Consider the following 27,826-nt stretch of genomic DNA (forward strand, 5'->3'; position numbering starts at 1 on the left):
TTACAGCGGGCCGGACCTGAAAATAACTAAGAATGGAAAGCCATGGTTGGCTGGTTGGCTGAGCGAGTTGGACCTGAGTAGCAATTTGCCATCCAGCCGGCGGTGGCGGCTGGCTTTTGGTAACTGGCCGAGATTCTCTATGATCGCCGTTGGATCGATGGAATCGCCGTAACCGAACATTCTTCCTCCGGGGCCTCTAGAACAGGCTGGCTTCGAAAAGGAGCTTCGGGGAAAAGGCTGGCCATGGCGCTGAACCACCAAGAGATCGAGCATTCCCATACCCACAATGCGCACCGCCGTTGACGACTGCGGGTATTCGTGCTAGCATCGCAAAGTATCCCACGCTTATGCGGACAAAGGCGAGGGAAGCTCCGTATTTTGCGCTCCATCCCATCCCTGAGCTCCATTCTCAGTGCTAACCTCCAGGTTTCCCAAGCCCAAAAAAATCTCCCGATTGATTGGGAAAAAGCTGGAACAACGCTAATCTGGTAGGGCTCTTAGGGAGGGAAACCAGGAGATTAGAATCAAATACTCCCCGGCCTCGACTGAACCTGAGACCAAACTTGCAGAGAGCCCATATGCAGGAGAGCAACTGGCGCAAAGTTTGTCGAAGCCCGCCCGTGGAGCGGCAGCGCCTGGCGGGCCGGCTTTTTGACGTTGTCTGAGAAGAGCCAACGAAGCACGTTCTTTTTTCCTGATTGGATCGCGACGTGAACGGACATTTCAAATTGCCCACGCAATCGAGTAAATTACCGTCTTCTTTCGCAGTGCTCTTTTTTTTTTTCTGGCTCGAGAGGTTTAGGCTTCAGCCACCGTTTGCCACCCCCCCAGGGCCGTTTATAGCCTCCGACTTCTCCCGCTTGCGTCCAGAACACACGAGGGGGCGCCACAACGAACTTGTGGCTCTGTCATAGTTTTGCTCTTTGGGAGAATGGCAGCTATCAAACGAAAGAGGCATATTGACTTGGCAGAAAACAGGCGGAGAAGCAAAAAGGGTAAAAAGAACATCCGAATAATATCCAACGCCGCATGATTTGTCTCATGATGCCGCCAATGGAAGAGACTGATATCGGCCGATTTAGAGCTCTCAATCGATGACTCGATCATAAAGATCTGCGAAGGGTAGTGCGGATTGAATGTGCCGTAACATGGGCAGATTCGTATCTAATCAAATGTATCTTGGCTCACCTCTCTGGACCCATTGGCTACCCTTTTCGAGGACACTAGTTGCACCTGTTGTATCTCAATGATCGACGTCGTGTGGAGGATCTTCGTACTCTGTGGCTGATGAACCTCAATTTCTGGGGGAGGAAACCAGACCCCTGTCCTGAAAGACCCATCCGCATGGAGCTATCTGAATACTAGCAGATATTCGTTGATCACATTGATATATTCCGCAACGTGTTTGAGCTGCATGTCTCGGATACCAAACGAACGACTGTCCATGACAGAGTTTGTCTGATCCTGACATTTTTGTAACGCAAATGTTCCATGTTGGTATATGCATTTGGTAATATGAACTCGGCTGTGTAAGCTCGCGATGTACCTAGTAGTCAGGCCTAAGCGATATCGATAACCAAGATTCGCCTACTCGCTAAGGGAAGAGCGTTCGTCATGGCTGCTCCCAGAAGGCACCATTTGCCTTGATATCCAGGCGGTCACCTGGATCAGAACAACATGGTCGCCTCTACACACATCACATCCTCTGCTCGTAACATGACCCGTTCGGCGGCATCGATGCGGATTTCGAAACGTAATACTACGACTTGGGTACCGCTTCATCTGTAGGCTTTGCAGGGGCCGTGATGTTAACCTTCAACATGCACTTGTACCTGAAATGACACGACACCCATGGCATTGACAAAGCTTTGCTCCATCAACAGCTTGGACAGGACAAGCTCTGAAATTGAAGCTTTTGCTCCCTTGTCGACCGCTAACCCTCTCAGGTGTTCGCTCGAAGATGATTTGTCTGTCTCGACTCTGCTCTGACACAGAGTTTCCCCTCTCCTACGACAGACACCTAATGGTGATGCAAGCGATATGTAGCTACGAGCAAGCTACTGGCATCCGGATATCTCCTCCCATCTGATTGGCACTCCAGGGGCTATGCTACGAACTTTGATTAGCCAATCATGCCCCGTCCGCCTTGGAGACGGCATCACACTCGTACTGTACTCGTACGGTCAGGCCAAGCTAAGCTACCTACTTAGCACTCAGAGCTTCCCTGCTTGGGACCAACCTTTGGACGGCCAAGTCACCATCGCAGGTCCTCAATGGCCTATCAAGCTGCATCGTGGTGGGATGGCTAGCGCACAGCCCCTGTTAATGCGGCGCCGAAGCCTGCTTCCCCCACAATTCACGACGCCCCCGGCTGCTCCCCCAGTGCTGCTCCCGGAAACGAACAGTCAAAGCAGCCAAGCAGGATGCGGCAATGTTTGGCTGCTGCGTTCTTTTTTTGATATAGATTTTTTTTTCCCCTCTGCGGCCGAGATGGATGCCGGATCACGGAGCTGCAGGCATAGCGCGGTGGCAAGGACGAAGCGGTGCAGAATCCAATCATGACCAGAGGAATTCAACGTCAGCAGTCAGGATAGCCGCTGTGCCCAAGGAGACCCCGCCCGGCGAGGCACTTGATACTCGATACGACTCTGCACTCACTGGGAAAAGTTCCGAGAGCTGAATTTATCTCGCCCTCTGGCTCGGTATTCCAGTTTTCACTGCATTCGTGACTTCCGGTCTTGCCGATATCCAATCGCTACCGGCAATCAGACCTCAATCCCTGGAGGACAATCCACAAGCTTCAATGTTCGCCCTCCACTCGGGGTTATCACTAATACCTCTACTACCAATGCGTGCTACCTTCGGAATATAGGAATCGATAACCGCCAGATGTTGGAAAGAAATACTAGCAATTGGACAATAAGCGATCCCATCCAGCCCCGCAGGATGGCACTCTACTGCGGTACGGAGTCCGTGGAAGGGGGGGCGTATGAGTGCCCGAGATGCAAGAAAGAATGGACCACGCCCTCTACCGGAACATTATAAACGGACGAAACGTTGGAGCTCGTGCAGCTACGAGGCCGACACCCTCCCCGCACAGCTAGATGCTTGCTGCCTCACGACACCATGGTTTGGTTGCGTTGCTTGCCCCACTGCCAGCACCGATGAAGCTCGTCGAGCTAGAGGGGCATGCATAAGAATAACTTGAAAGCTTCACCTGCAGAGCAAAGTTTGCTGACACAATTGGGTATGGCACAAGCTAGTACGAGGCATCATGGCTCCCTCAACACCATCTCCTCGAAATGGCTCGCACACTTCCAAGGTACAGCCATCTGTCATGCAAAGCTAATCTGAGCCTGGATGCTCGGTCGCCTCACTCAAGAGAGACGCGGATATACGGAACACTGCCAGCTGTAATGCATACATGCCCGCTCGTATATCGCACATCCCTGACTCATTCTCTCCCTCTCCTTCTCTCTCCCTCTTTTTTCTCTCTCCCTCGCTCTCCGTCTCTTCCTTTATCTCCAAGGGTGATTAGTCTATTTTTACCTTGGGCTCAGTCAGAGTGTTGACCAAGTAAAGAGCATTTACCAGCACCAGGTTCGCTCGCATCACTTTTCACATCTCGGTTCTGTGTTTCTGGACCCCTGTTGTACAGGGACAGAGATGGACTGGCTTGAAAAGTGATATCAGCTGTTAGGCCCAGTAGCACCGTTTGGACATGTCACTCTGGATTTACCTTTTCTCACCTCACACTGCAACAACGCTGGAGCGGGTGCCGCCCGGCTTGCCCACATGTCCGTTCCGTACGAGGAAAGGAAAGCTTGTCGACAAAGGGCGGCGTGATGCTCTTCTCATGGCTGACTCGGCGAATAGAGTTTGTCCATCCCCCTTGGGCCTGCGTCGGTGCCGTCGATATCTATGGTATGGCATATTGTCACCTACCTAAATGTGATACTCTTATATTGCGCCGCCGTGCGTGTGCATCTGCCCACGAGACAGCGGCTGCAGAGGACATGCCACTTGAAGATATGCTACACAAGACACATTAGCCCTTGCATTGCGCAGCCGGTCAGCGAGGAAATAAATTAATCACGGTACTTGTATTATTTGCAAATCCGGGGTGTCTGTTCCCTATCTTGCTCTTGTCGCGAGCTAGGCACGGCACCTTATCTCTCACCCTGCCCGCTGCATGCTATGTTGTGCAGGAGGACATTTGCTCCGTAGATAACCGCCATCGGGGGGGAAGAAAAGGATTACTGCAAAAGAATGACTACTACCTTATTCACCTGGGGGACCTTTGTTATCTCTTGCGGCGTGCTCCGTGCGCCTCGCCGTTGCGGTTTACAAGGGGAAAGGGCAGCAAAACCTGCTTTGTTACAGCTAAACTCGTCAAGAAGCTCTTATCTAAGACTGCATGCGTCTCGTCTCGTCTTCTCCCTGGCACCTTTACTGTAGTAGTACTCCGTACTGCAGTCCAATATGCAGCTGTATGTACATGTACGAGCCGGGGAGTCTCCGGGGTGTGAAGCCGCCAATCCTGATGGAGAGGGCCGAGCCAAACTTTTTCAACGCCTTGGCTTCATGGTCAAGAGACCTGCTCTCCTTTTTTCCCTCTCTCTGGCGGCCAAGGCTCGAATGTTATGCACCTCTTGCGTGTATTCACATAGTACTCGTACTCGTAGAAAGGAAGGATTTAAACAACTCAGGAACCTTGTAAGCGAGTAATGTTTTGGGAAAGGGGGAGAGAGCCTCTCGGGGAATTCTACAAGCAACGGCAACTTAGTACTCGTATGCCCAAATCCCCGGTTTTTTGATATCACAAAGTACAGCCAAATGCGAACAACCCACGAATCGTTTCGTGTGGCGTCGTGCCTGGAAAAAGCCAAGGCGGGCGCCGTCTTTGAACGACGCAAAGACGACGGTGGCTTTTTGTGCCAATTGCACCCTTTTTTTCTCTCACATACAGCTGGTTCTTCGTGCGAGTGGTGGTGAACGTGGTCCCCTGGACTTTTTTTTTTTTTTTGCTGGTTGCAGTAGCTAGTAAACAGCGGTGGCGAAAAAAAAAGTGACGGACCTGGCGTCTCTTTTGATGGAGGGGTGTCGAGCTATCTATCGGCCGGCCGTGAATTCTTCTGCCTTGCTGCTACTGTAGGATGGCTAGGTTTGGAAAGGGCTTGAGAAATGTGTTTAGCAGCAATCGCCATCTATCTGGAGAAAAAAACAATGGACGTAAATCTACTACTGCTGGAGGAAGCTGGGATGAAACCTTTCCCAGGGCTCAAAGCCTGTGAACTTTTAGCCCCGGCTGTCGGAGCTCAAGTGTCTGGGGACCTTGCGGGCAGAGAGATAACTGTGCGGGTGAGTGGCTTGCAGAAAACAAGAGAATGGTGGTGGCTTGGATGTTTCTTGATACGAAAATAAAGGATGGAGGGAAGGTGGAAAATTCAGATATCTGGAACTGTTACATGGCTGGGTAACTTGGCATCCGTGATCCCGCGGGTGATGTCGTGAGCTTAAGTGAGGGGAGAGGAAGGATGACGAAGTATGAACTGACAGCTGTTTGGGTAAGCTTTTTCTTTTTTCTTTTTTGTGATGCATGAGTTTTGCGGGATTGGTTTTTGGCGTTTTTGGCGTTTTGTGGGATTTGACATTTTATTTTTATTTTATTGAATTTTTGGTTTCTATTTTTAATCTTTTCTTTTGGGCTGGATGTGGAAAGACTGTTTGTCTTTTGTTATGTGAGCTCCCTCCTGGTAGCGCTGAGAATATCAACAACTTTTTTGGTTCTTCACCTCGTTGGAACAGCTACACATTGTCCTGCAATTGCCGCAAAAGGGTAAAGAACAGGGCACCATGCGTAGCCCTGATAAGCGGGATGCTTAAAAGAGGGCCATCGGCAAAAAAAAGAAGCTGCTGGCTACAAAGCAACTTGTCGGTGTAAGGTAGGCCAAGGATGGGAAGCGCCGCCAAATCCTGTCAAGTTCCGTCCTCGTTGTCATCCATCTCTCTCATCCCCCTAGCGTGGATTAAAAAAAACAACAAAAAAAAAAACTCCATATAAAGAATAATAGAGAGAGAGGGATTTCATAAGCCATGAGCGAAGATTTATGCTTTCCGCTTGATCCATTATCCATGACAGCTGAGGAACGTGCTGGACTAGCTTCTGGTACGGTGCTCTCATCCGGTTCGTCCACCATCCTTTGAACCGGGTTGAACATGCAGGGTAAAAAATAAAATAAAACAAAAAAACAGGAAATTTGCGTTATCAATTGATTCGAGGAGGATATGGGAATTTTATGGGAACCGCCCGCTTGTCTTTTTTTGGATAAAAAAGCAAAAGGCACTGATACAAGAGAAAAAGGAGATGGCGTTTGGGAGTAGGCTTAGAACGGCACGCCGGGCTTCATGCTTTTGTCGCCATGGCGGCCGCCCGCAAGCCCGGGCTTTTGGGAAAGATAAGGTTCATATCCGCACCCTTTGTTCTTGAAATCTCTCGGCTGCCGATCAGTTACTCCGTGTGGGTATCGACAAGAGCATTGTAGCGAGTACGTTTTCCATTACCTAAGAGGCAGAGCGAGAATGAGGCGTCGCGCCTTCCCGTACTGTAGGGCTGGGTTTACGTTCCATGATGAAAGAAGAAGAAAAAAGGCCGGACCGGAACGAGCTGGATCGGCCAGAGGGGGGAACCGATCGGCCTAGGATCGCGGAGCAAAGGCGACTGAGGGCGGGAGACGGAAACTTGCACAAAACATTCGCTTTGCCGGGGCCACGTCCCTGACCTCATGGATCAGCATCTGGCCGTCCATGTCCGCATCGCCCGGCGCGAGGAGCACTCCAATCTCCTTGTCGATGCGCTGGCAGATGTCGTCCAGCGGGGTTGCGTCGTCGGCCTTGACGGCGAAGCAGTGGGCGTGGACCATCGGGAGCTTCGTCTCGGTGTGAGGGGCGAAGAGCTCTTCGTGGCCCTCGTACAGGCCGCGGAAGTTGTGAAGAAACTCTATAGCAGAGGCAGGAAGGTTCATGACAAAGTGTGATACCGTGGGCGGCACGGGGATCCGGATGGGTTCCGGCCGCGGGCCCGGAGCGCTTCGCGATACTTTTCGAGGAACGAGGGCGCAGTCTCCTCGCCGGGAAGCTTCCAGCACCAGGTCGGTTCCTTGCTTGACGAAGTCGTGTCCGTCGTGGTTGAAAGGTTTGACGAACTCCGAGACCTGCCCTTTGCGCGTCAGCCTTGTAAAAACGTCAGAGTGATGATGGAGGGAGGAACGCTGCCCACCTTGTTCCTCTTGATAATCTCGGCAAGATACTTGTAGCTCTCGGGATTCTTGTCATTCGCCCAGACAAATACCCCCTTTTTGCCGGCAGGCACAGCAAAAGGTCCAATTCCAGCCATTAGGTCAATGACGACCTCTCCCGGCTTGAACAGGCTGACGAGACGCTGGTGCTCGGTGCCGAGCTTCGTGTTCCAGTAGACTTTGGAGTAATCGAATTTGAAAACGCAGCCGGCCTCGCTGACTTCGACGAGCATATCGTCGGGTCCAGCCAAGACCTCGTAGCTAAAAGTTCGATACTCGCTCTCTGTGCCGACGTTATCGACCTTGTTGATGACGGTACGGATTATGGGATTCTTGTCCATAATGACTTGAGCAATGATGGTCTTGTAGGGGAGGTATTGCCCCCGAATGTTGAGGTGAGCTATTTGTAACTGTAAGCTTTTGTTTCACCTTTCTTTGAAAACTTTCTATAGCAAGATAAAGGAGTTTTTAACCTACCGACATGGCCTGCGGTGTTGAAACCAACGGGGATTTCGCCGTGCAAGTCCTCCGGAAGGATGGATCTCATGACATCAACTGTTTAATGAATCAGATCTGCCATTCATTTCAATGTTCAATTGAAAGTTCAAGTGTCTCGTACGATAACTCCAGAGATCATATCCAACATGTACCTCATATGGCACAATCTTCAACTCTCCCAGCTTCGAAGCTTCCTGCAACACCGGGCTCCACGTTTCGGGTACTTGTATATCAGTTAGCAATTAATCTCTCATTTTCATCACACTCATAGAAAACGAATGCTGTTTCAGTCCAGCTCATAAACATACCATCTGGCTTGATGTGCGGTTTCAACACTAGACACTTCTTTCCCTGTGCTGCGAGGGTGGCATCTGGATCCGCCGCACAGACATCGAATCTGTCCAACGCAAAGATCTCCTTTGTCTTTTCAAGTTGCTTGCGGTACTTTGAGATGAGTCTGTTGTCTCTTATTGAAGCCGCGGCTGTCGGGAGCGAGTTTGAGAAAAGCGATCTATCCAGTGCTTTGGCCGCTCTGGCAGCAGCAGGGGCCCGGAAGAGATTCAGCATAATCTGTTTATCTGAATCCTTTATTTTCACATAAATCTCATAATTAGAGACCACCCTGTTTGATACACGGAGACGACATCATCGTATAACTCACATCCATGTCGAATATCTGGTCTGCGAGATGAGCGTCGTTTCTTGCAGTGTTACTCACTCGACCAGGGTTGCAAGGCTGAGATGTTGAAATTTTGCGTGCGGAGTACATCTTTGCGGTACCTGCACCGCCACACCACACGATCGGACAGTGAAGTGGGTCGAGAGCCGTGTGGCGCGAGCTCAAGAAGGCAAGGCTGAAGCTGTGATGTCACGATTCTTGAAGCATGTGAACGCGCTTTGCTCCTTTACAACGAGTTGAACACTTTGTTTGGCATAGTTTCTGTACATGTTTTTGATGAAAACGACGTGGCATTAGCTTTGAAAACAATGTCACAGAAGCGGACAATTGATGCATTCTTTGCACCTGCTCCAAAGCGACCCCGTAACGACATCCCTGGAGAAGAAAACAGTGCAGAAAGTCGAGATGAGATTGTCCGTCTGAGCGTGTCAAGATTTCAACATGTATCCAATTACTTACGATTGTGCAGATTCTCAAGTCACAGCATCCAAAATACCCATTTCCCATTGCTGAACTGTCCACTTCAGTAAGCAAAGAGCTATCATGCCTGCCAGCTCGCCCTGCCCGGATCGTCAACAACGAGCCAGACTTGGACCTCTTGTATTTCGAGCCTTACATCCCAGACTACCTTGCGCGTCAGCTGTTTCAACATTTAAGAGCAGAATTGCCGTTTTACAGAGTAGAGTACCAAATCAAGCGAGGAGGCATCGAGTCTCAGGTACGCACGCCTAGGTAAGTCTTTCCATCCAACAGTTCATGACGCATGAGAAAAAGTCACAAGCTGATTCATGGTGTGAAAGATGGACAACAGTCTTTGGCCTTGATGAGACGTCCAAATTCGACGACAACGGCACCGTGATAGATGCAAATACGAGAATCAAGGTACCACCCGATAGACGCTATGACAAATGTCCTCCTCGGCCGCTTCCTAAATGTCTCGATGAGCTGCGCCAATCCACCGAGGCGGCAACGGATTGCAAGTTCAACTTTTGCCTAGTCAACTATTATGCCTCTGGTGCGGATAGTATTGCATTCCATAGCGATGACGAAAGATTTCTTGGTCACGATCCCGTCATTGCCTCCTTTTCGTTGGGTGCTCGACGGGATTTTTTGATGAAGCACAAACCGGCGGCTCCGAACCAGGGAGAAAGTCCCGTTATCAAAACAGGAGTGATCAAATTCCCGCTGAATAGTGGTGACATGATCTTGATGCGAGGGAAAACACAATCCAACTGGCTCCATTCTATACCGAAGCGCACGGGGAAGAACCAAGACGACGGAGGAAGAATTAATATAACTTTCAGAAGGGCTAAGATCAAGGAGGGGACAGAAAACTATTACAACTATAACGTCGGAAGTGGTCCCGTTTATCGATGGGATAAGACGAGTGGCACCATGATGCTATGGAAGCCCGCATGAAAAAGAAATTATGGAGAGAATATACATCTATAAGGAAATGGATATCTGCAACGCTTTCTATGCCGATTTATTTGCCACGTCGCATCTGCGCGGAAGCAAAGTTCCTCAGGGCCTTTAGGAACACCTGGTAGCCAAACGTCTCGTTGTCTTGCAGGCAGAAAATCTCAGTCAACCGAATTTGCCACGGAGGGTAGCCCGACAGCTCGACATAGGGGGTAAAAAGAATCAACAAGTCCGGTTCCGGGAAGATACCCTCCGATAGCTCGGCATCGACGAGCTCCTGAGAAATGTCCCGTGGGGAAATCTTACCCCGTTGCGACATATCGGCAAGGGTTCTGGTGAGGTCAACGATGGACTCTCTTCCATCCTGGTAAGAGATCAGGTGAAGCTGTAAATGGCCGTTCCTGCTCTCTTCGAGCATTCGCGTAGGGAAATCATCCTTGTGGGGGGAAGTCACGGAGAGCGTCGGGTGTTCAGTGCCGAAGTAGAAGGTGAACTTTTGTATGACGGCTTCGTATACCCGAGGCATGTGTTTCTTCAAGACCCCTGTTTGGTTGTGTCAGTCTTTGGCGCCTAGAAGGGCCGTGGGAATTTGAGAGAGGAGCTCACCTGATTTCTCGTATATCGATAGCATGGGAATCTCCGCACAAGCACACCACGTCGCAAGCTCGGCGGTTTCCTCAATCAGCCGATCAATATCGTTCTTTGCCCTGTGGTTGACCTCCGTCTTCAAAATTGCGCTGAGATGCTTTGGCTTCTTGGTCAGCCCCGTGATGTCCCGTCGGATGTATTGTGGCGTAGCGTGGTGGTAGTAGAGAATGGACGAGATCTGGTAGGCCACACCGTGCCATGTCTGCCGTGACTTGATATATAGGGAGAAGATGCCATGCATGACGGCGAAAACGAAGACGAAGAGTTGGTTTTTTAGGAAGCGTCTAACTCCGAGCCGGGATCTGCGCTGTGCCTGCAAGGCCTTGCTGTTCACGGCGGCCGGCCCATCGTTTGGGGAGGGAAGCGAAGCCTGTCTGCTGTCAGGGATGCTGTCGCGTAATCTCGAGGCGCAAACTGCTCATACCTTGAAGATGGCCTGTCGCTGAGCCTCGGTAAGAAGATGGTGGTCCTGTTGCTCGTCGTCCCTATACGCCTTTGTGTCTCTAACTGACATAGGCATGCTGAATATCTGCAGCCTCGAAAGACTGGCTTACTATAGCAAGGTGACGAGGAGAAAGCAGTCGGTCGGTCGAAATTAGGGAGCCGAAAAGCTAGCTGTCAAAGGTGTATTATATGGTTTGCGGTTGGTGTTGTAGGTAAAGATTTCGATCGGAGGGAATCGAGACCAGCTGCGCGCCCTTGAGTTGTGGCAGCTGCCCTTATGGCGAATCAAGACGCAAGCTTGACGTGTCCATGCAGCAATGGAATTGATGGGAGGAGGAAGTTGGGGGAGGCGATGCAAATGAGCTGCTTTGTCTCGTCCAGCCAAAAAAAAGGTACCTGTCGCCGGTACCCGATTTGATGGGATTTGCATGTGTCCTCTCTCCTGAGTGGTCCGACGAGCCACGACGGCCTGTGGCGCAGTCGAGAGGTCGCTGGAAAGTGTGGCGTAGCGGGGGCCCAGCAGGCATGATACTGCTACACAGCTTCAAGTGGTCACGTAAGGTGCTGGACTGCCATTCTAGGGGAGGCATCGAACAGCGCTTTTGCGACGACGCAACACGGCAAACCTGGTGTCGGGCGACCGTCGAGCACCGAATCACCATCACATGAGCGGACGGCGCAGATGTACTTCAATTGCAACATCAACATAACATAACACACGACACGACATACATGTAGCCCGCTGAGCTTCGCCCTGCAAGCTTGCCAACCATGGACCGGTCCAGCGGGCCCAAGAGCATCTTCCCAAAGGGCCCCAACTTCACCCTCGACGACTTCTCCAACAAGGACTTCATAGTCAGAGACTTTGTTGATAGTCTTGCCGAGAGTGCTATGCCCTCTGGCCGTCGCTCGGGGCCGTCTCAATCCACCACTTTTGACCCGAAGCCGCTGATCAGAAGCTTTGAGAGTATGGGCTCCGATTCTGGGAGGCGAGAAAGGGGGCCCTCACGCTGACTGATGTCTCTCCAGATGCCTTATCTCAGCTTGCCGTCCTTGGAGATGAGCTCCAGGAGAAGGAATCCGAGCTCCTTTCGCAGGTGCGCCGGGCCGAAATCCAACACGACCAGACGCTCGATACCCTCGGCCGCAAGCTCGACGAAACCATGGAGTCGTTTGAGGCCCTAGACATTTCATTAAATCCTAATAGCACAAATGGCAACGACGCCAACGCAAAGCCCGATACTGGCGGGAACATTGCCGTACAGATTGGAGAGAAGTTGGACGACTTGGACAAGAAGAGGAGACGAGCACAGGACACCATCTTCTTGATAAGTTGCTGGACAGAACTCAGCGAAACTGGGCTGTTATCGTCCCTTGAAGATATCCGACGGCAAGGAGGCGCAGAGAACAAGGTGCGATGTGCCGTCATTGCCCGTCAATTGATGAGAATCAGCCAGCAGCTTGACCCGCTGGCATGGGGAACACGGAATGGCAACAGGGCCAGTATAGCCAGTTTCGTCACGTTGACAAACAGAGCGCGCAATACGCGAGAAATCCTGGAGAAGTTCTGCGAGACGCTTGAGCAGGATCTATTGCAGCAGTTCAACAATAGCTACAGGCGGCAGAATTTTAACGACATGATGGAATGCGCAAAGGTGCTATACGATTTCAACGGAGGCGCCAGTGTCATTGCGGTTTTTGTAAATCAGCATCAGTTCTTCATTGACCGGGACCAGTTAATGAGCGACGAAATGGCAGCCGATGGCGAAATGTGGGAGGCTTTGGCCGACCCGGACGTGGAGCCGCCGGGCATCGAACCGAGTCTGCAATCCCTCATTGACGAGGTCAAGATTGTCATGCAAGAGGAATCGTTCATTATCAAGCGAGCATTCCCTTATTACGAGACGGTGCTCATCAAGTTCATTCAGCGCGTCTTCCAGCAGTCTATACAGCAGCGGCTCGAGAAGGTCCTCGACAAAGCCGAATCGGTGTCCACCCTGGCGTTCCTCAGATCCCTCCACTCATCGAGGAGTTATATCGGCTCCTTAGTAGAAGACTTGAAGATGCACGGCTTGACCGAACACCCAGAGCCTTGCTCTGCGCAGATTGCACAGGCCTTGGATCAGCAGCTGGACGAGCTCTTCGTCCCCTTTCTTGTGGGAAGCGTCTACATCGAGCGGGAGAAGAAGAGCTTGGAAGAATTATACGGCTCCTTGCTCTTCAAGTTTAGTATATTTCACTCAAGGCGAAAGAAGGCGCCATCTTCTGGGTTCATGGCCTCCTTGGCCCAGCAAGGCGCGCAGGTGGTCCAATCTGCCAAAGACGCCTATCTTGAACGTCTGGAGTCGTCAGAGCTGTCGGCCACGCAAAAGGCCATGATGCTGCGAGTCGCCGGCCTGTCAGACAAGGGCGACAACAAAAATGAGATTGAGGTGGCAGATGAAGACGGAATACTAGGGGTAGCCAACGCAAAGAGGATGCTAAAATGGTTGGCGGAGAGTGTCCAGAGAGTACTCGAGCTTGGGTCTCAGATCGATACACCGAAGGACGTCAACATATTGCTCAACCTGCTCCTCACACACATGGGTCAGGTTTACATCGACACCGCTCTTGAGGCAGCACATTCTCAGGCCACCATTCTGGAGAACACAAAGACCGAGCCAGACATGTCGTATCTACCGCCAATTCGACCGGGCGTGACGATATCGGGCCTCATGGAACGATTCATCAGCACGGTCCTCATTCGACTCGCCGAGTCCAACACGACTGTGCGCAAGAGCATGGAGGCGCAGAAGAAGATGGCCATTGACACCATTGAAAAGAAGACAAACGCCGTTATAAAAATATCCATCGACGTTGTTGTGAACTGGGTCATCAAGTCGCTGGGCACACAAAAGAAGCAGGACTTTAGGCCCAAGGACGGCGAACTGGAGTCTCTCCAAACCGCCACGTGCCTGCACATCTGCCAGTTCCTCGCGCGGGCGAGCCAACTCGCCAGCCAGGCCATTGACGGGCACAACGCGGAAAAGTTCTTTAGCGAGCTGGGCCTCGTGCTTCACTCGCACCTGTTTGACCACTTCAAGCGGTTCCAGGTCAACGCCACGGGCGGCCTGATGGTGACGCAGGACATTGCAAAGTACGTGGCGACGCTGCGGGCGTGGCCGCTGGCCAAGGACGTGGAGACGGCGATTGAGATGCTTACGGAGATTGGGTCGCTCTTCATCGTCGGCCCGGAGGCGCTGAGGGAGAAGGTGAGGACGCTGGCGCCCGGGTCGAACTCGGTCAGGGGGAAGCTGTCAAAGGCGGATTTCAAGGCGTTTGTGGAGAAGCGGGACGATTCGGGGTCTGTGGGCATACGGGGTATTTTGAGCGGTTTATAATCTATAGGAGTATATATATGTCGTAACCCAGGTGAATGGTTTTTATGTTTCTTTTTTTTAAATTCTGTTTTATGCTGGCTTCATGCCGTGTTCTTAAACCAAGCTTCGATGAGCACTCAAAAGTAACGCCTGAGGTAGCCATATAACGATATCCAATGTCATGGCTTGCAGTTGAGCCAGAGAGGACCGCCAACACCCGATTTCTTTTCTTTTGTCATGTTATTCCTTCAAGTTTCTTGTTTTACTCCAGTTGTTTCACAAGTCCCGTCTCATCCCCTTCTGCCCAGTGTGCTCCTCAATCTTTTCATCCAAAAAGTCAATCAAGTCCGCCATGTTTGCGAAATCCACCAACTTGGCCCTCTCCTTCTTACTGAGCAGCGAGGACTTGTCGTCGCCCATGCCCGGCGCGCACATCTCCTGCACGTGATGCACAACCAACTTCAAGGGCAGCGGGCACCGCGCCACATTGCACATGAAGGTCTCGAGCGTCTCCCAGGGGCACGCCGAATGGCCGGCGAAGAGGGCCGGGTTGGCGAGGAGGCCGCGGGCGGACATGAAGCCTGAGAGATTCGTGTTGCTGGGCTTCTGCTGCTGCTGTGTGGAGATGTTGCTGCCGTCTTCTTTGGTGGTGAGAGTTGCGAGGTCAGGAGGGGAGGTGGACCTGACGGGGAGGGTTGCGAGATCAAAGACGTCGCCGGAGAGCAGGATGGGGAGCGTGCGTGAGTACTTTTCGGTGAGGATTTCGAGGGCTTCGGTGCGGATGGGGGTTGTTGAGGGGGTGTGGCGCGTTCGGGGATGGATGGTGACCCAGTCGACGAGGCGGTTTTGCGGATGTCCTATGACTGTGTCGAGATAGTCCATTGTTCTCCTGAGTTTTGAGTGAGTGTGAGTGTGAGTGCTTCACTTGTAGGTTTCGATACATCGGCCCCCCCTTACCTCAAATCATCGTGAACCCGTATCTTGACGCTCACGCTACGGCCCTTGGGACTCTCCATATCCTCCTCCATCCCCACAGCCCATCCGTCCCTAGCCAAATGCTGCCTCGTCTCAACCACCATGTCGCGCACCAGCTCTCTCTTGTTCATCAGCGCGGCCCCGAGCGTTTCCGCACAGGCCCACGACTGAGGGCATCCGCAGTTGAGGTCCACGCCCGACGCAAACGGCGCGACGAGGGTTGCGGCGCGGGCGAGTTCCAGGGGCACGTTTGCGCCGAACTGGACTATGGTGGGAGGCTGGACGCCGGAGGTGGACACTGTGAAGTCTGCAGTTTTGTTTTTTTCTTTGTTGGCCTTGATTCTTTTTTTTTTTCTTCTCACATCTCACTCTGTTTGGTGGTTGGAAGGGGTATAATTACCGCTGTCTCTGGCAAACTGATTCCTGTTAAACTCCTTGGCCAGGATCATGGGCGTCCAACACAGGTCAACGCCATACTTGTGAACCGTCTGGCGAAAGGCAAGCTGCGGCGATGATGCCCATCAGCTCGAAACTCTTCAGGAAAAATCCTCACAACCATGGAAACTATGATTCATTTGTCAAGACTTGCCTTGCTGTAGCGCACCATCGGCGCACAGGCATACAGAAACCGATCTTGCCTCCTCGCGGCATCAAAGATTTTGAGTGGACTAAATGTCACAGCGAGTTAGTCATGATGAAACCAAGCCTTACCCTGCACCGCTGAAAATTCGATGCCGGCTTTAGAAACAAAAAACATGTCCATGTGTTTATTGGGTTGAGACTCACTGTGAGGAGGCTGAGGGTGTATCTTCATCTCTGGTGATGGAGCCCATGCTGGGCAGCTTGAGGCTCGCTTTGTGCGTTTTTGATATGATATGGGCTTGTGTAAGTTTTCGTTGGAAGACGGTTGATGACAAGACCTTGGTTAGTGTCAGTGTGAATAAGCCAATTTGGCCTGGATTTACTGCCATCTGAGGCTGACAGAGCCCCACTGCACATCACTGGTACCAAAAGTCTTGGCTGCTTAGCTGAGTCGAAACATCTCAACCACCTTATAAGTGCTAAATGCCTGAATACCCGTTTCATCAGGGCAATCATGCTCGTGTAAATGCATTCAATTAACCGTGAAGAATCATATAATATCATGCTGTATCACTATTTTTGACGATGAAAAGCATACAAGTTGAGAGTGTAAATCATTGTATTGACTGATTTCCCCCCGTTCACTCGCCTCAAAGGCGTCTATGTAATTTGCTTGACCCAAACGGTATAAGAAATTGAAGAAAAAAAAAAGAGGCCAGCCTCGCCGCAGGGAATTATGAAATTATTGGTTGCTTTTCCGCACGCTGACTCTCATAAAAGAAAAAATCTCTTGACTCGTTGTACATGTTGACGTATATTCACAATTTGCCCATTAATCCACCCGGTTCGTTCAACACTTAGATGGCGAAAGCAACGGCAGCGCCGACGATGGCCATGGCCATGCCGCTGACGGAGCCAAGAGTAGCAGCAGCGTTGGTGGTGGAGGCCGCAGCAGGGGCACCGCTGGTGGCACTGCTGCCGCCGGACTTGGTAGCAGAGGCAGCAGAGAGGATCTTGCCACCAAAGACACCGGTGCTGGGAGACTCGTTGGTGGTGATCTTCTGGGCAGCAGCCTTGAAGGTGTCGAACGTCTTGGGGGAGGAGGCGTTGGCGTTGACGGCACCAACCATGCCGGCACCGCAGTGGTTGCCGGTGGTCTGGGAGCAGTAGAACCAGATGGGGGTGGTGTTGTTGACCTCGACCTGGAAGACGTTCTCCTGGACATGGCTGTCAGTACACATGCGGCTGCATAAAGCTTATACGGTTTCCCTGCCACTTACGTTCTCGCCAGACGCGGTAGGGAAGAAACCAGAGTAGAAGCCGCCCTCAGCCTTGGGCTTGCAAGGAGTAGCAAAGTCGGCAGCAACAACACTGTGGTTCTTGGCGTAGTAGTGGAACTCGAGAATGTCGCCGACGCTGGCCTTGATGTCGTTGGGGCTGAAGGTGAGACCACTCATGCCGACGTCGATGCGGATGGTCTTTGCGCTGGCAACAGCGGAGAGGGTGGCAACGGCGAGAGATGTGAAGAGCATGTTGGCGGTTGTTTGTTTTGTTTTGTGCGGGTGTTTTGGTATTAAAAAGAGAATGAAGGAGAAGAATAAACTGCCGAATCGCCTGCAATTGGGGTATCACTTGAATAAGAATGGATTGTTTGGTCTGAGGAAAACATCGAGGGACTTGAGGGTGTGCTGGGCTTATTATATGCATTCTCCTTTCCATCGCCGTAGCCACGGGATGCCTTATTCCAAGATGGGACTGAAGCGAAGCACGGCATGGCGCTCAACGAAACAAATTCGCGCCTCGCTGCCCAGGTCCCGAAACGCATGCCGGGAAATAAACCAAGCCAGAGCTCCTGCCATCACCCCTGGCCGTTCCGTTGTTTCCGTGGAGGAGGGAGCTCATCACAGATTTGCAATGCGACTCTACTGTCATGGAGTCGGGGAGGGGCGTGTGCTGTACAACGATGGATGGCGCATTGGCCTGGCTGACGCTTTGAATCCTGCTTGTAGAAACGATGTAGTGCTCTGTATCGTACAAGTGCAAATCAGTAGCGTCAGGCACAAGCAATCCATGCCATTGACTCGAATTCGCGTTATCCGTAGTCGAGGGAGTAGCAGTATTAGATTGTCTGGAGCCGAGGCCTATGGGGGCCGCGATGCCACATACGGAGCTCAGCGTGCCAGATTGAATGTTGTATCGGGCATGGATCGTTCGGGACCAAACCGAGAGCCTCCCCTCGTCCCCCAGCTGAGACGCCTGTGACATGTCCTTGGCCAAGGGGCTGCATCGCTTGTTTTATTGGAAGCAAACTTGCGAAAGCCACCTGCGACGACTGGGCTGGCGTTTGTCTGCTGCTTCTTCGTTCGCTCGCTTGCCTTGCGCTGGGCCGTCGTGGCTCCAAGCAGAAGGGCCTGTCTGTCACCGGCCTGGAGGATGAGAGCCTCCACGTTCCGTGTACGAGTAGCCGCTGGCATGGGTGCAAGTGCAAGTGCCGTGTCCTCGAGATGCGCCCGCCTGATGATGCTCGCCCAATGGCGATGGCGATGATGTTTGTACTGTAGACGCGAGTGCAATCCCAATCCCCCACGCCTCTGCGCCGTGATGTCGATGCAGAGCCCATCTGCCGCTCAACACAACCCCCCCCCCTTTTCCGTTTCACGTCTTGTTTCCATCTGACGACCTCATGTCAAGGCGTTCTGGCCAAACCCTGGCGCGACGGACCGTCGACGTGCTGATACACGCCGTGCTTCGAATCTCCCCCCGACTCGGATGCAAAAAGTGCCGGCTCCAGCTTTACCCTACAGCTGGTCTAGGCGCCCTATCAGACGCCAGCGTTTCCCGCCAAGGGGTCGGTTTCGAGCAATCCAGATTGGATGAGCCGCTCTCGAAATAGCTCCAGTCTGCGGCCAGGGCTAGGCCAGCAGCTGGAAGATCTGGACATGGACAATTGGAGAGACATGGAGGCGAAATGATGGAGGCCAATGCGGGGGTCGATGCGTCTCGGTTTCAAGTTGTTTTAGCGCACTTGCCTGCTGTAGAGGCGCGTTTTAGTGGCCTCGAACATGGACGTTTTAGCACTTGGAGCCCCATGGAAGCGGCACATTATCATCGTGGATGGCTGGGTTATGAAGCTCAGAACTGACATTGTAGCTTCTCGTCACCTATCAAGACCTTGGGCAGTGCTCTGTCTGGTACTTTGGAGTCTGGCCGTTGCCAATGTAACCCGATTGTTTCCAAGACTCGCAATCTGTTGCCTCTTTTGGCGCCTAGCTCCATGCTGGGCATTGACCAACGAGAACCGAGGCTGTGTGAATGAAAGAAAAGGCTTTGCCCTTGTGAGGTTCACAAAGCACAGCACCTAATTAAGTAAATAAGTCACCATGTCCGCTTCGGCTCTATCAATGTTAATGGTTTGCGAATAAACACCAAAAGAGATGGACAAGTGGGCAACCCCTCGAGAGCCTCAGAAGCATCTCTGTACTCCATGGAACCACCAATTTAGAACGCTTTATTCACTCGTATTGGTGACATTCTTCATATAGCACCTAATATGTTATGTAGCATTATTCAGAAATAATATCCTTTAAACAAATAAGGATGACAATAGCAGTTCCATGTCCGTACAACCATTCGAGCAATAGTCTCTTCACCCCAGTCAACTCAACTGCAACCCCCTTCAAAACACCAAACCAAAAGCAGCCCATCTCATCTCGTCCGTGCTCATACTTGTTTTACTGCTCACATCAGATTCTTAGTTCCAGGGGACAAGCAACATGTAGAAATTCGACTATTCCATCCCGTTGACCGTAGTAAGACGGCTTGCGTCCGCGCCCCGAGCCGCCGCCGATAATCAAAGGGGACCATCTCAAAATTGTCCTCCGAGAACCGACTTCCGTTGATGCAGTGCTTCTCACAGCTGTCGGTTAGTCTTCTAACTCGTTCGTCAAAGAGAGTAAAGTGGCGGGAAGGCTATAATAGCATCATCAACATGTCAAAGCTTCTTCTTACCTAGTGGCCGTGGCCGGTGATGTCGATATAATTACCGTAAATGGCAAGTTGCCTGGCACTCATGTGCTTTTCTCCTCAAGCAAGTCTCGCATTGTCTTGCCCATTCTCACAACACTTGTGGATACAGGCTTGGATATTCTGATTTCCTATCTGTGCCCGGGATTAAAAAGAAAAAACGGTATGCAAATGACTTTGAGCCAAGATTGTCTTACACGCCCAATAATGCAAAGGCCCCTTGTCCAATTCGCCATACGCCCATTCCCATAGCCCACTTCACTCGTTGTTCTCTTGATTCTCCACGGCGAACAAACTATCCGTGTCGTCTTGAGTCTCTCGAAGCTCCATTCCCACAATCAATCGCTCACGCTCCAGAATCACCTCTTGAATCCACTTCTTCTCCGCCACCATTCGCCTCGTCAGGTCCGTCTCCTTGTCCACATACGCTGCGTCGTTCCTCCTTCTCGCGCTGTACATGAGCTCTTCCTTTACACTTCGCTCCTCCTCGAGCTTGGTGCGGTAATGGTGCAATTGGTCGTCCCTCCACCTCTGCCACGTCCTGTACGCCAGATCCATGCGTTGGCGTAATGGCAACATGCTTGCTTCAACCCGTTCTTCCCCATCAACTTTATCAGCCCAAAATTCGCGAAGCTGAGCTAGGTAACCCTCCTCCAGTTGACGCTCCAAGTCCACTCGAGCAGCATATTCCATGGCGTACTTATCCTCTCTAGCTCTGAGCTTGACTTGCACTAGAGAGTCAAGATTATCACGCTCAGCTTGCTGCCTACCCTCCAATTGTATCTTGGCTAACTCGGCTTCCGCAGCTAGGTCTCTAGCATCTTCGTCTTGCTTCGAATCAGCCATGACCTGTTGGAGCTCATGAAGTTCATCCAGCATCTCGCGTAGCTGCTGGTACTTGATCTCAACCTCTTGACGGCGGATCTCCTCCATTTTTAGTCTCTCTTCAACTTCGGCTTGCCAACGTTCCAGTTCCAGCCTTTCCTGCTCAAGCCTTTCAATCTCGAGTCTCCAAGCTTCTTGGAGCTCAAACTCCTCGATCTGGGCAAGAATCTCGCGCAGCTCCTCTGCTTCTGCTCTCTCGTTGATTACTCTCTGCCCCCTGCGAGCTTCGGCAGCCCCTTTGATGGCATGTAGCTGTTCCATTGTACACCCACAGGTTCTCCACCGAAGCCCGCAGACGTAACAAAACTGAGCACCGCATCTGCACGTCATATGTTGGCATGCCTCCTTGTGTTCCACCAAGGCATGACAAGAGTAACAATGCTTCCAACCTTCTTCCTCTGCTAGGAGGTTGGTCAAGTTCAAATCTTGATCCTGAGGGCAGTCGTTGTTTCCGTGCGCTTGGCCTCGGCAAATGGTACATGTAACGTGATTGCGTTTGCAGAGAGCTTGACGCCTGGCGAGACTGATCTTTCCAGGCTTAATCCAGGCGCCACAGTCAGGAACATGACAGTATACTCGCTCGCTGACGGGAATTTCCCACTCCGATGATCTTTCGTGAAACGTCTTTTTGAGGTCGTCGGGAATATTCTTCAGAACGGTCTTGAAGGGGATTTGATTTAGGCAGCATTTAGGCGGCCACTGTTGTTTATTTTGAACTGCTGCTGTTACTAGACGGACGAAACAGTCGCGGCAATAGCTATGACATGGAACCTTGACCGTATCTTTCACGGGGACGTCGTCGAGGCATGAAACGCATTCGCTAGAAAGAGAAACACACGCGTGATTAGCTCGAAGAAACCAGAACAAGAGATGGAGTCGAGAGGTCGGGTATGGATATAAACGACTTACACAAGTGCATTCGGATTAGCAGTCTTGAATAGCCTGGTCTTTTTGAGCGCAGTAATGGCTTCCAAAGTTTTCGGATTGGCCGACTTCGAGTCGACAGACATAATCTTGGCCTCTACTTTGTGTTGAAGAGCTTCACGAGCTCGCCCGGCGGCACTGCTTTCTCCCCCTTGTGGACTTCGCTGGAACAAATTGCGTAGAGCAAACTTTCGACGTTTCTCTTCTTTGATTGGTACTCCCAGGGGGTCCAAGAGAACGAAATCCGGCACCGCCCCTGACATGACCAAATCCTTGGAATTCTTGACTCTGCTACTTGATGATATGGCTGGAGGATTCTCGGGAGGAATGGATATGGGCAAATAAGGCTCCTTTCCCTTTGCCGTTGATTTCTCTTCTGCTGTCCGACGAGCAGCCTCCTCTGCGGCCTCTTTCTTTCGACGTTGCTCTTCGCCGACTTTTGTCTTGACGTTTTCAATCGAGGTGAAGACGATATCTAAGAGGATCTGAGACGTGACGTTGGGCGTTTTTCTAAGTGCTACCGGAGGGTCATATTCATGCCAGTCGATGCCATTGATGTCCCCATCGGCTGGTTTCTCTGTTGGAATTGGCGGTTCGAGTTGTTTGCTTTTGACAGCATCTTGTAGCTTTCCTAGCGCCGTATATGGATTTTCGTAAAAGTCGATGCAGTCCTCTGGCCCAAGAGATGCAGACACGAGGGTATGTAGCTCGACCGTGGATGTAGTCATTGTAGTGTTTCTGCTCGAGGAGAGCAGAAGCCGCACGTGTGTCCTACAGTGCGTGCCTTGGTAGGATGACACTCGAAATGACACGGCAGAACACCGCAGAGCTTTGGAATCTGAAGATGTTCCTCTTGTAAACCAAAGTATGTAGACGAGATAACAGCTCAACAGCTACGGTGAGCTGCCACAACAACTACGACATGACGCTATAAATGGACTCGTGCCACCTGCATCGGCATCAGACGGCCTCTTAGCCAAGAGCCGCAAGCTTTAGGCTGCTGCTGCTCATCCATCGAGCAAGGCACCCTGACCCAAGCAAGTCAGCCTCCTCCGTGGCCTAGTCCATGTCCATGCTCAAGACGGCGATCCAGCCAAGCACTCGCGGGGGAACAAGCCAGTTTCTCTGCGCAAACCCGGGCCAGTAAGATGCCGGCACGCACCACCGCCGGAGATGGCTTCGCCTTGCTGTTCACTCCTCGTTGGCGGCAGGTGGAGAGAAGACTTGCTGCGAGGCGTTGCAGCTGAGCTACTAGCGCTGCTTCAGCCACCGACCGGACACAGATAGACACATGGACATGGACTCTCGTCGGTATCGCTTCCCGGGAATACGAGGCGAAGAGTCTTGGAAGCATCGCGGGTGGCTGTTTGGCCGCTTTGACGCCGACTTGATCGAGTGCTCGTTGACTGCCTGAGCTTGGCGCTGCCGGGCTCCGGGGAAACCGGAATCAGCAAGATGACGAAACCCCCAGTTGACGCTGTTTCACGAACAAGGCGAGAAACTGGGGCTGCAGCAGGACGATCGCATGGCATAAGTCGATTACGGGATGGGCGGGTTAAACTACAAGGAGTTGGAGATGCGCCTCAGCCGCACGGGTAATTGGATTCTGTCCACTGGAAGCTTCCACGTGGGCGCCTGGGATGCACTAGCAACTCGCCTTATCAGGTCCAGTCGACCTCTAATAATACGTGCACGTACATGGAGGCATTAAGATGGATATTTTGCCAGAATTAAAGGCGCGCAATCCTACCGGGAATTTATCAATCTAGGTTTCAGGCCTGGTGTCGAGCGTGCATTAGAGAGCATTGCCACGATATTACTCTATTAATAACTTTGATTCACCCTGTAGCCGTCACTCTTATCAGAGAGAGAAGAGATGGATGCGTCAATATCGGAAAACACATCCATATGCTTCATGCTGTAGGTGGTGATGATGTTCATGTCCTTTAACACGAAAACAAGCTATTAATCGGATATATAATTCTCGATCAAGTGAAAAAAAAAACCCACTCTACTTCGCAATGTAATAGGTAGAAATCGCAAATCCAATGCCAAAGATATACATCGCTGCTTGCCGGTGCCTAAGCAGCAACACGCAACCGCATTCCTCCTCATCGTGCACGTTTCTATGAGGCCACACACAGGTCTCCTACTACAGAATACCTACCTAATGGGATAGGAGACCTGACATCTCTCTCCGTATCCCCGGAGCCTCATATAGCACAAACACCTGCCGCATCCATCAAGCTGGACCACAGATGCTCGTCATCAAAGTACGAGGAGCTTCTGGCCCTCATACGGCTAGATTTTAGCTTTGGGAGCCTCAAACTCCACCTTGTTGGTGCTGGATGCAAGGCAAAGGTTCCCTTTGTTAGCGTCGCCTTGCTTATTTCACCTCTCCAAGGATCAGGGGACAAGATGCTAACGTACCACGTGCCGACACTCTCAAGACCAACCTCGACGACATCTCCGTCCTTGAGCCACAGCTGGGGCTTCCGGCCCATTCCTACACCTTCGGGCGTACCCGTGAAGATGACGTCTCCTGGCAACAGAGTCACGCCGCGGCTGAGGAAGGATATCATTTGTCGTACGCTGAAGATCTGGTCTGCCGTGTTTCCGTCCTTTGTCCATGGATCAGTTTGACATTCTCAGTCGTCGTGTGCCAATCACATACCTGGACGGTTTGTCCGTTGACTTTGGTCCAGATTTTCAGATTCTGGGGATCCTTGACGACATCGCCCGTGACAATGGCTGGACCAAAGGGCGCCCAGCCGTCAAAGGCCTTGCCGATAGACCACTGGCTTCCTCCGTGCTTGAGCTGCCAGTCTCGGTGAGACACATCGTTGCCAATGGAGTATCCCAACACATAGTCGAGCGCGTCGGCCTCGGACACATCTGTGCATCTCTTGCCAATCACCACGACAAGCTCACATTCGTAGTCCAGGCCGGTTCCCTCCTGCGCCATTGGGTGGACAGGAATGGGGTCAACGGGGCCGGAGAGAGATGTGATGGGCTTGTAGAACAAGACGGGGTATTTGGGCTCTGGCAAGTTGGATTCTTTGGCATGTTTGGCGTAGTTGAGCCCCAAGCATCGAACTGTCTTGACGTGAGACTGTGCCAAGGGGGACAGCAGCAGGCGTACGCCAACTTCTTGGTCCGTCACGTTATATTTGCCAAAGATGTCACCCTCGACGATACGGGCGCGCTGAGCTTTGGCAACGTCACTGACGCCCTGAGGCAAGATGGCATCGCCGTAATATGTGCGGCCATCCTTGGCCAAGAAGCGGATGAGGCGCTGTTGTTGTTGTTGTTGTTGTTAGTCTAGTGTTCCATGTTAAGCTGCAATGAGGGTACAAGTAGGCATCCGTACAGTAAATCTGGCAGACATGATGGCTTGATTGATGTAAGAAATACAAGGCAACAAATATAACAAATACTCTACTGCATAAGGAAATGCCAACAAAACGTATAATAAATATTCTATAGAGTGTCAACAAAAAAAAAAGCCCCTTTGATTTATCCGATGTCGCGATTCGTGCTCTTCTTCTCAGCATTACCAAGATAACTCCGTCAACGGTTGATCGATTACCCTCCACAAACTCGGACTCCGCTCTGGCGCCGAACCCCCCACACAAGCATCTCGATATTCCCCCCAAAGAGCCCATTTCCCCAGTTGGTGGGCGCGAGACGTGCAAATATTCCACCAACTATGGGCCGGTGATTTGCCAGCCTCTTCAACAGCGCTTCAACGGCGTAACTCGCGGCGCAATAGGCTAGACGAACGACCGCAGGCCATTGATTTGATCGATCCATTGATCGTGTAACCCTGCAGGGAGCGATGCGTCTATCGGGCTTGCAGAAGGAGGTGCTGGCGCTGTATCGCCAGTGCCTTCGCGAGTGCAGAAAGAAGCCTCAGGTATGTACAGACGGAGAGACAGACGTCAATATGAAAGGCTCATTGCTGGAAAGAGAATTCGGAATCATAACTAATAGTAATAACAGAATACCCGCGCTCACTTTGAAAAGTTTGTGAGGTGAGATGAACTTGCATCGACGTCTTGGTAACACTCAAGATATCGGGCCTCGGATTCTAATGCTCACGTTGTTCTTTGACAGGGACGAATTCTCACGCAACTTGGCCGTCGAAAAGCGCGACTTTGCCGCCATCGAGTTCCTGCTCCGCAAAGGCCATCGGCAGCTCGACGTCTACTCCTCGCCTGGTATCAAGGATATCAGGTAAGTGAGACGCCCGCCGCACTCACCAGGAGCCGAGGCAGAAAGAACATGCAATCTTCAAGCCATGGCCTCCTACCTCGGAGACAGGGCAGCACGATATGCGCCATCCACAATGCAAACCGCAGACAGCAACTGCCCGGACTTCATCTGTGGCCGATTGCTCTGTTCCTGGACTTTGGATATCCATCTTCATTCGCTCCTGTCTCCATCAAACATCTAGCCGATATGGCCGCTCTCCCCCCTCAAACCCCAATGTTCTTCTCTCTGTCCAAATGACAACACAGAGCTGCATGACCTCTGCTTCATGCTTAGATCAACCAAAACAAAACTTCTTAGCCATCGCATCGTACCAAAGAATCATTGCCTCCACTACTTCTCATCTACTTTCCAATAGCTTCATCTCGTAAAGCTCTCGTTATTTCCATGGACTCTCGCTCAATGGCCACGTTAGCCGCCATTCCCGAGGCCGCCTCTTGTTTACTTGATAGAAACAGAATCCGACACCGCAACAGCGTTGTAATGCCATCGTTCCAAAGGCAGCGGCCAAAATCCCGTGTCATTATTCTTTCCAAACGTTCGAGCCGGGCGCATACGCCGATTCGCAAGGCTTCTCCCCCAATGGCATCTCCTGGATCGGTATATAGCAGCGACACTGGGATGGCTTCTGAGCAGCCGTATGCTGAGATGCCATCCAATGAGACACATAAATCGCCTCCAGACGTTGCTCGCCGCGACCAGCCCTGCATTCGCCCAGCTTATGACATAAGAACCGCCTTCCGAGGCGTCAGTATCAAGTCTCTCGACGGAGCGTCTTCCTTTGACCAATCTTGGGTGCCATCTGAACCATCAGTTGATTTGGATTCCTTCCCACTGCCTCCTGCGAAAGACCCTCCGCAGCAGTCTGAATACAACGTCAACCCTTTGAGTATTCCTGCAAAACCATCACGAAGCCATATACCAACGCTTCAAAAACCCGGGACGTCGACTTGCTCTGCAAGGACCGGCTTTTCACCCCCTCCGGTTCGACGGAAAGCTCACATGCGTATGCATAGAGGCCCTCGTTCGTCGCATAGTTTGCTTCTTGACGGCGCGGCTGATTTTGCGAGCGCATCGAAGCATACGTCTATCGACTCTGCTCTCGTCGAAGCCATCTCGCGAAGCGTGTGCCAGCAACTGCGACTTTTTTCAGCCATATCAAAGAATAACCAAGCAAGAAGCTTTTCGCGGCCATTCAGAGAGCCATCATACAGCCAACAGGGCAATCACTCACGGGCATTCAACCAGCCAGATCTGTCAGACAAGCTCGCAGGACGACATGGACAAGCCCGGCGACCTAAGCATTTATGGCAGCACATGAATCCACCAGCAACACCAACAAAGTCTAATATATCGTTACATACAGTATCCCCATTGATGCCCTTTCGTCCAGAGTTTAAGGCAGCAGGATTAGCAGTGACATCGAAGGACCAGAAGCGCGGCTTTCCAGCCTATATTGCAAGACTCATCTCGACAAGGTCAACCCAGAGACGTGCCAATCGCTCCGGTAGCAAACACTCAAAGGTGCCGAAATTCGATGGCCTCGAAGAAGAGGACTCCAGCGGGAGCTCAATGAGCCAGATATCATTTGCCCCTTCACAAGACATGGATGAGTGGAGGTTCGCGCTCATCGACGAGGCGCCTGTTCGAAAACAGAAGAGGCGGGCCGCAAAGGACAAGGGGAAAAGAAAGCGGCATTGGTTTCCTTGCTTCACCCGGGATGAAGATTCTGTTGCGGATGGGTCATAGGCACACTTCCGACAGATATCTGGTGATGCTGTTTCGAGGATGTCCAAGGATTCGCCTCCAACACCCCC

General features: G+C 51.7%; 9 protein-coding genes across 9 annotated transcripts; 3 read left to right on the forward strand and 6 right to left on the reverse strand.

The window, feature by feature from the left end:
• Nucleotides 1-6,698: 6,698 nt before the first annotated feature.
• Nucleotides 6,699-8,363, reverse strand: Triagg1_4596 (uncharacterized protein; the record flags this gene model as incomplete). The annotated part of the gene is made up of 5 exons (XM_062899016.1): nucleotides 6,699-7,214; nucleotides 7,280-7,698; nucleotides 7,776-7,853; nucleotides 7,918-8,019; nucleotides 8,105-8,363. The coding sequence occupies 5 exons, from the start codon at nucleotides 8,361-8,363 to the stop codon at nucleotides 6,699-6,701; spliced, it is 1,374 nt and encodes a 457-aa protein (XP_062756613.1).
• A 420-nt stretch (nucleotides 8,364-8,783) lies between these two features.
• Nucleotides 8,784-9,894, forward strand: Triagg1_4597 (uncharacterized protein; the record flags this gene model as incomplete). The annotated part of the gene is made up of 3 exons (XM_062899017.1): nucleotides 8,784-8,888; nucleotides 8,945-9,207; nucleotides 9,276-9,894. The coding sequence occupies 3 exons, from the start codon at nucleotides 8,784-8,786 to the stop codon at nucleotides 9,892-9,894; spliced, it is 987 nt and encodes a 328-aa protein (XP_062756614.1).
• Nucleotides 9,895-9,961: 67 nt separating this feature from the next.
• Triagg1_4598 (uncharacterized protein) lies at nucleotides 9,962-11,065 on the reverse strand (the record flags this gene model as incomplete). The annotated part of the gene is made up of 3 exons (XM_062899018.1): nucleotides 9,962-10,440; nucleotides 10,504-10,915; nucleotides 10,970-11,065. The coding sequence occupies 3 exons, from the start codon at nucleotides 11,063-11,065 to the stop codon at nucleotides 9,962-9,964; spliced, it is 987 nt and encodes a 328-aa protein (XP_062756615.1).
• A 695-nt stretch (nucleotides 11,066-11,760) lies between these two features.
• On the forward strand, nucleotides 11,761-14,369 carry Triagg1_4599 (uncharacterized protein; the record flags this gene model as incomplete). The annotated part of the gene is made up of 2 exons (XM_062899021.1): nucleotides 11,761-11,956; nucleotides 12,019-14,369. 2 exons carry the CDS (start codon nucleotides 11,761-11,763, stop codon nucleotides 14,367-14,369), a joined length of 2,547 nt encoding a protein of 848 aa, XP_062756616.1.
• Nucleotides 14,370-14,624: 255 nt separating this feature from the next.
• Triagg1_4600 (uncharacterized protein) lies at nucleotides 14,625-16,156 on the reverse strand (the record flags this gene model as incomplete). The annotated part of the gene is made up of 5 exons (XM_062899022.1): nucleotides 14,625-15,237; nucleotides 15,306-15,621; nucleotides 15,724-15,826; nucleotides 15,928-15,991; nucleotides 16,110-16,156. 5 exons carry the CDS (start codon nucleotides 16,154-16,156, stop codon nucleotides 14,625-14,627), a joined length of 1,143 nt encoding a protein of 380 aa, XP_062756617.1.
• Nucleotides 16,157-16,762: 606 nt separating this feature from the next.
• Nucleotides 16,763-17,437, reverse strand: Triagg1_4601 (uncharacterized protein; the record flags this gene model as incomplete). Its single annotated transcript, XM_062899023.1, has 2 exons — nucleotides 16,763-17,122; nucleotides 17,186-17,437. 2 exons carry the CDS (start codon nucleotides 17,435-17,437, stop codon nucleotides 16,763-16,765), a joined length of 612 nt encoding a protein of 203 aa, XP_062756618.1.
• A 2,749-nt stretch (nucleotides 17,438-20,186) lies between these two features.
• Nucleotides 20,187-22,465, reverse strand: Triagg1_4602 (uncharacterized protein; the record flags this gene model as incomplete). The annotated part of the gene is made up of 2 exons (XM_062899024.1): nucleotides 20,187-21,633; nucleotides 21,723-22,465. The coding sequence occupies 2 exons, from the start codon at nucleotides 22,463-22,465 to the stop codon at nucleotides 20,187-20,189; spliced, it is 2,190 nt and encodes a 729-aa protein (XP_062756619.1).
• A 1,573-nt stretch (nucleotides 22,466-24,038) lies between these two features.
• On the reverse strand, nucleotides 24,039-25,125 carry Triagg1_4603 (uncharacterized protein; the record flags this gene model as incomplete). The annotated part of the gene is made up of 4 exons (XM_062899025.1): nucleotides 24,039-24,081; nucleotides 24,168-24,358; nucleotides 24,412-25,032; nucleotides 25,108-25,125. 4 exons carry the CDS (start codon nucleotides 25,123-25,125, stop codon nucleotides 24,039-24,041), a joined length of 873 nt encoding a protein of 290 aa, XP_062756620.1.
• A 450-nt stretch (nucleotides 25,126-25,575) lies between these two features.
• Nucleotides 25,576-27,758, forward strand: Triagg1_4604 (uncharacterized protein; the record flags this gene model as incomplete). Its single annotated transcript, XM_062899026.1, has 4 exons — nucleotides 25,576-25,653; nucleotides 25,740-25,771; nucleotides 25,854-25,973; nucleotides 26,486-27,758. 4 exons carry the CDS (start codon nucleotides 25,576-25,578, stop codon nucleotides 27,756-27,758), a joined length of 1,503 nt encoding a protein of 500 aa, XP_062756621.1.
• Between the last annotated feature and the right edge of the window lie 68 nt (nucleotides 27,759-27,826).

This window comes from Trichoderma aggressivum (assembly GCF_033847375.1).
Source record: "Trichoderma aggressivum f. europaeum strain CBS 100526 chromosome Unknown scaffold_014, whole genome shotgun sequence".
NCBI classification, from domain to species: Eukaryota; Fungi; Ascomycota; class Sordariomycetes; order Hypocreales; family Hypocreaceae; genus Trichoderma; species Trichoderma aggressivum.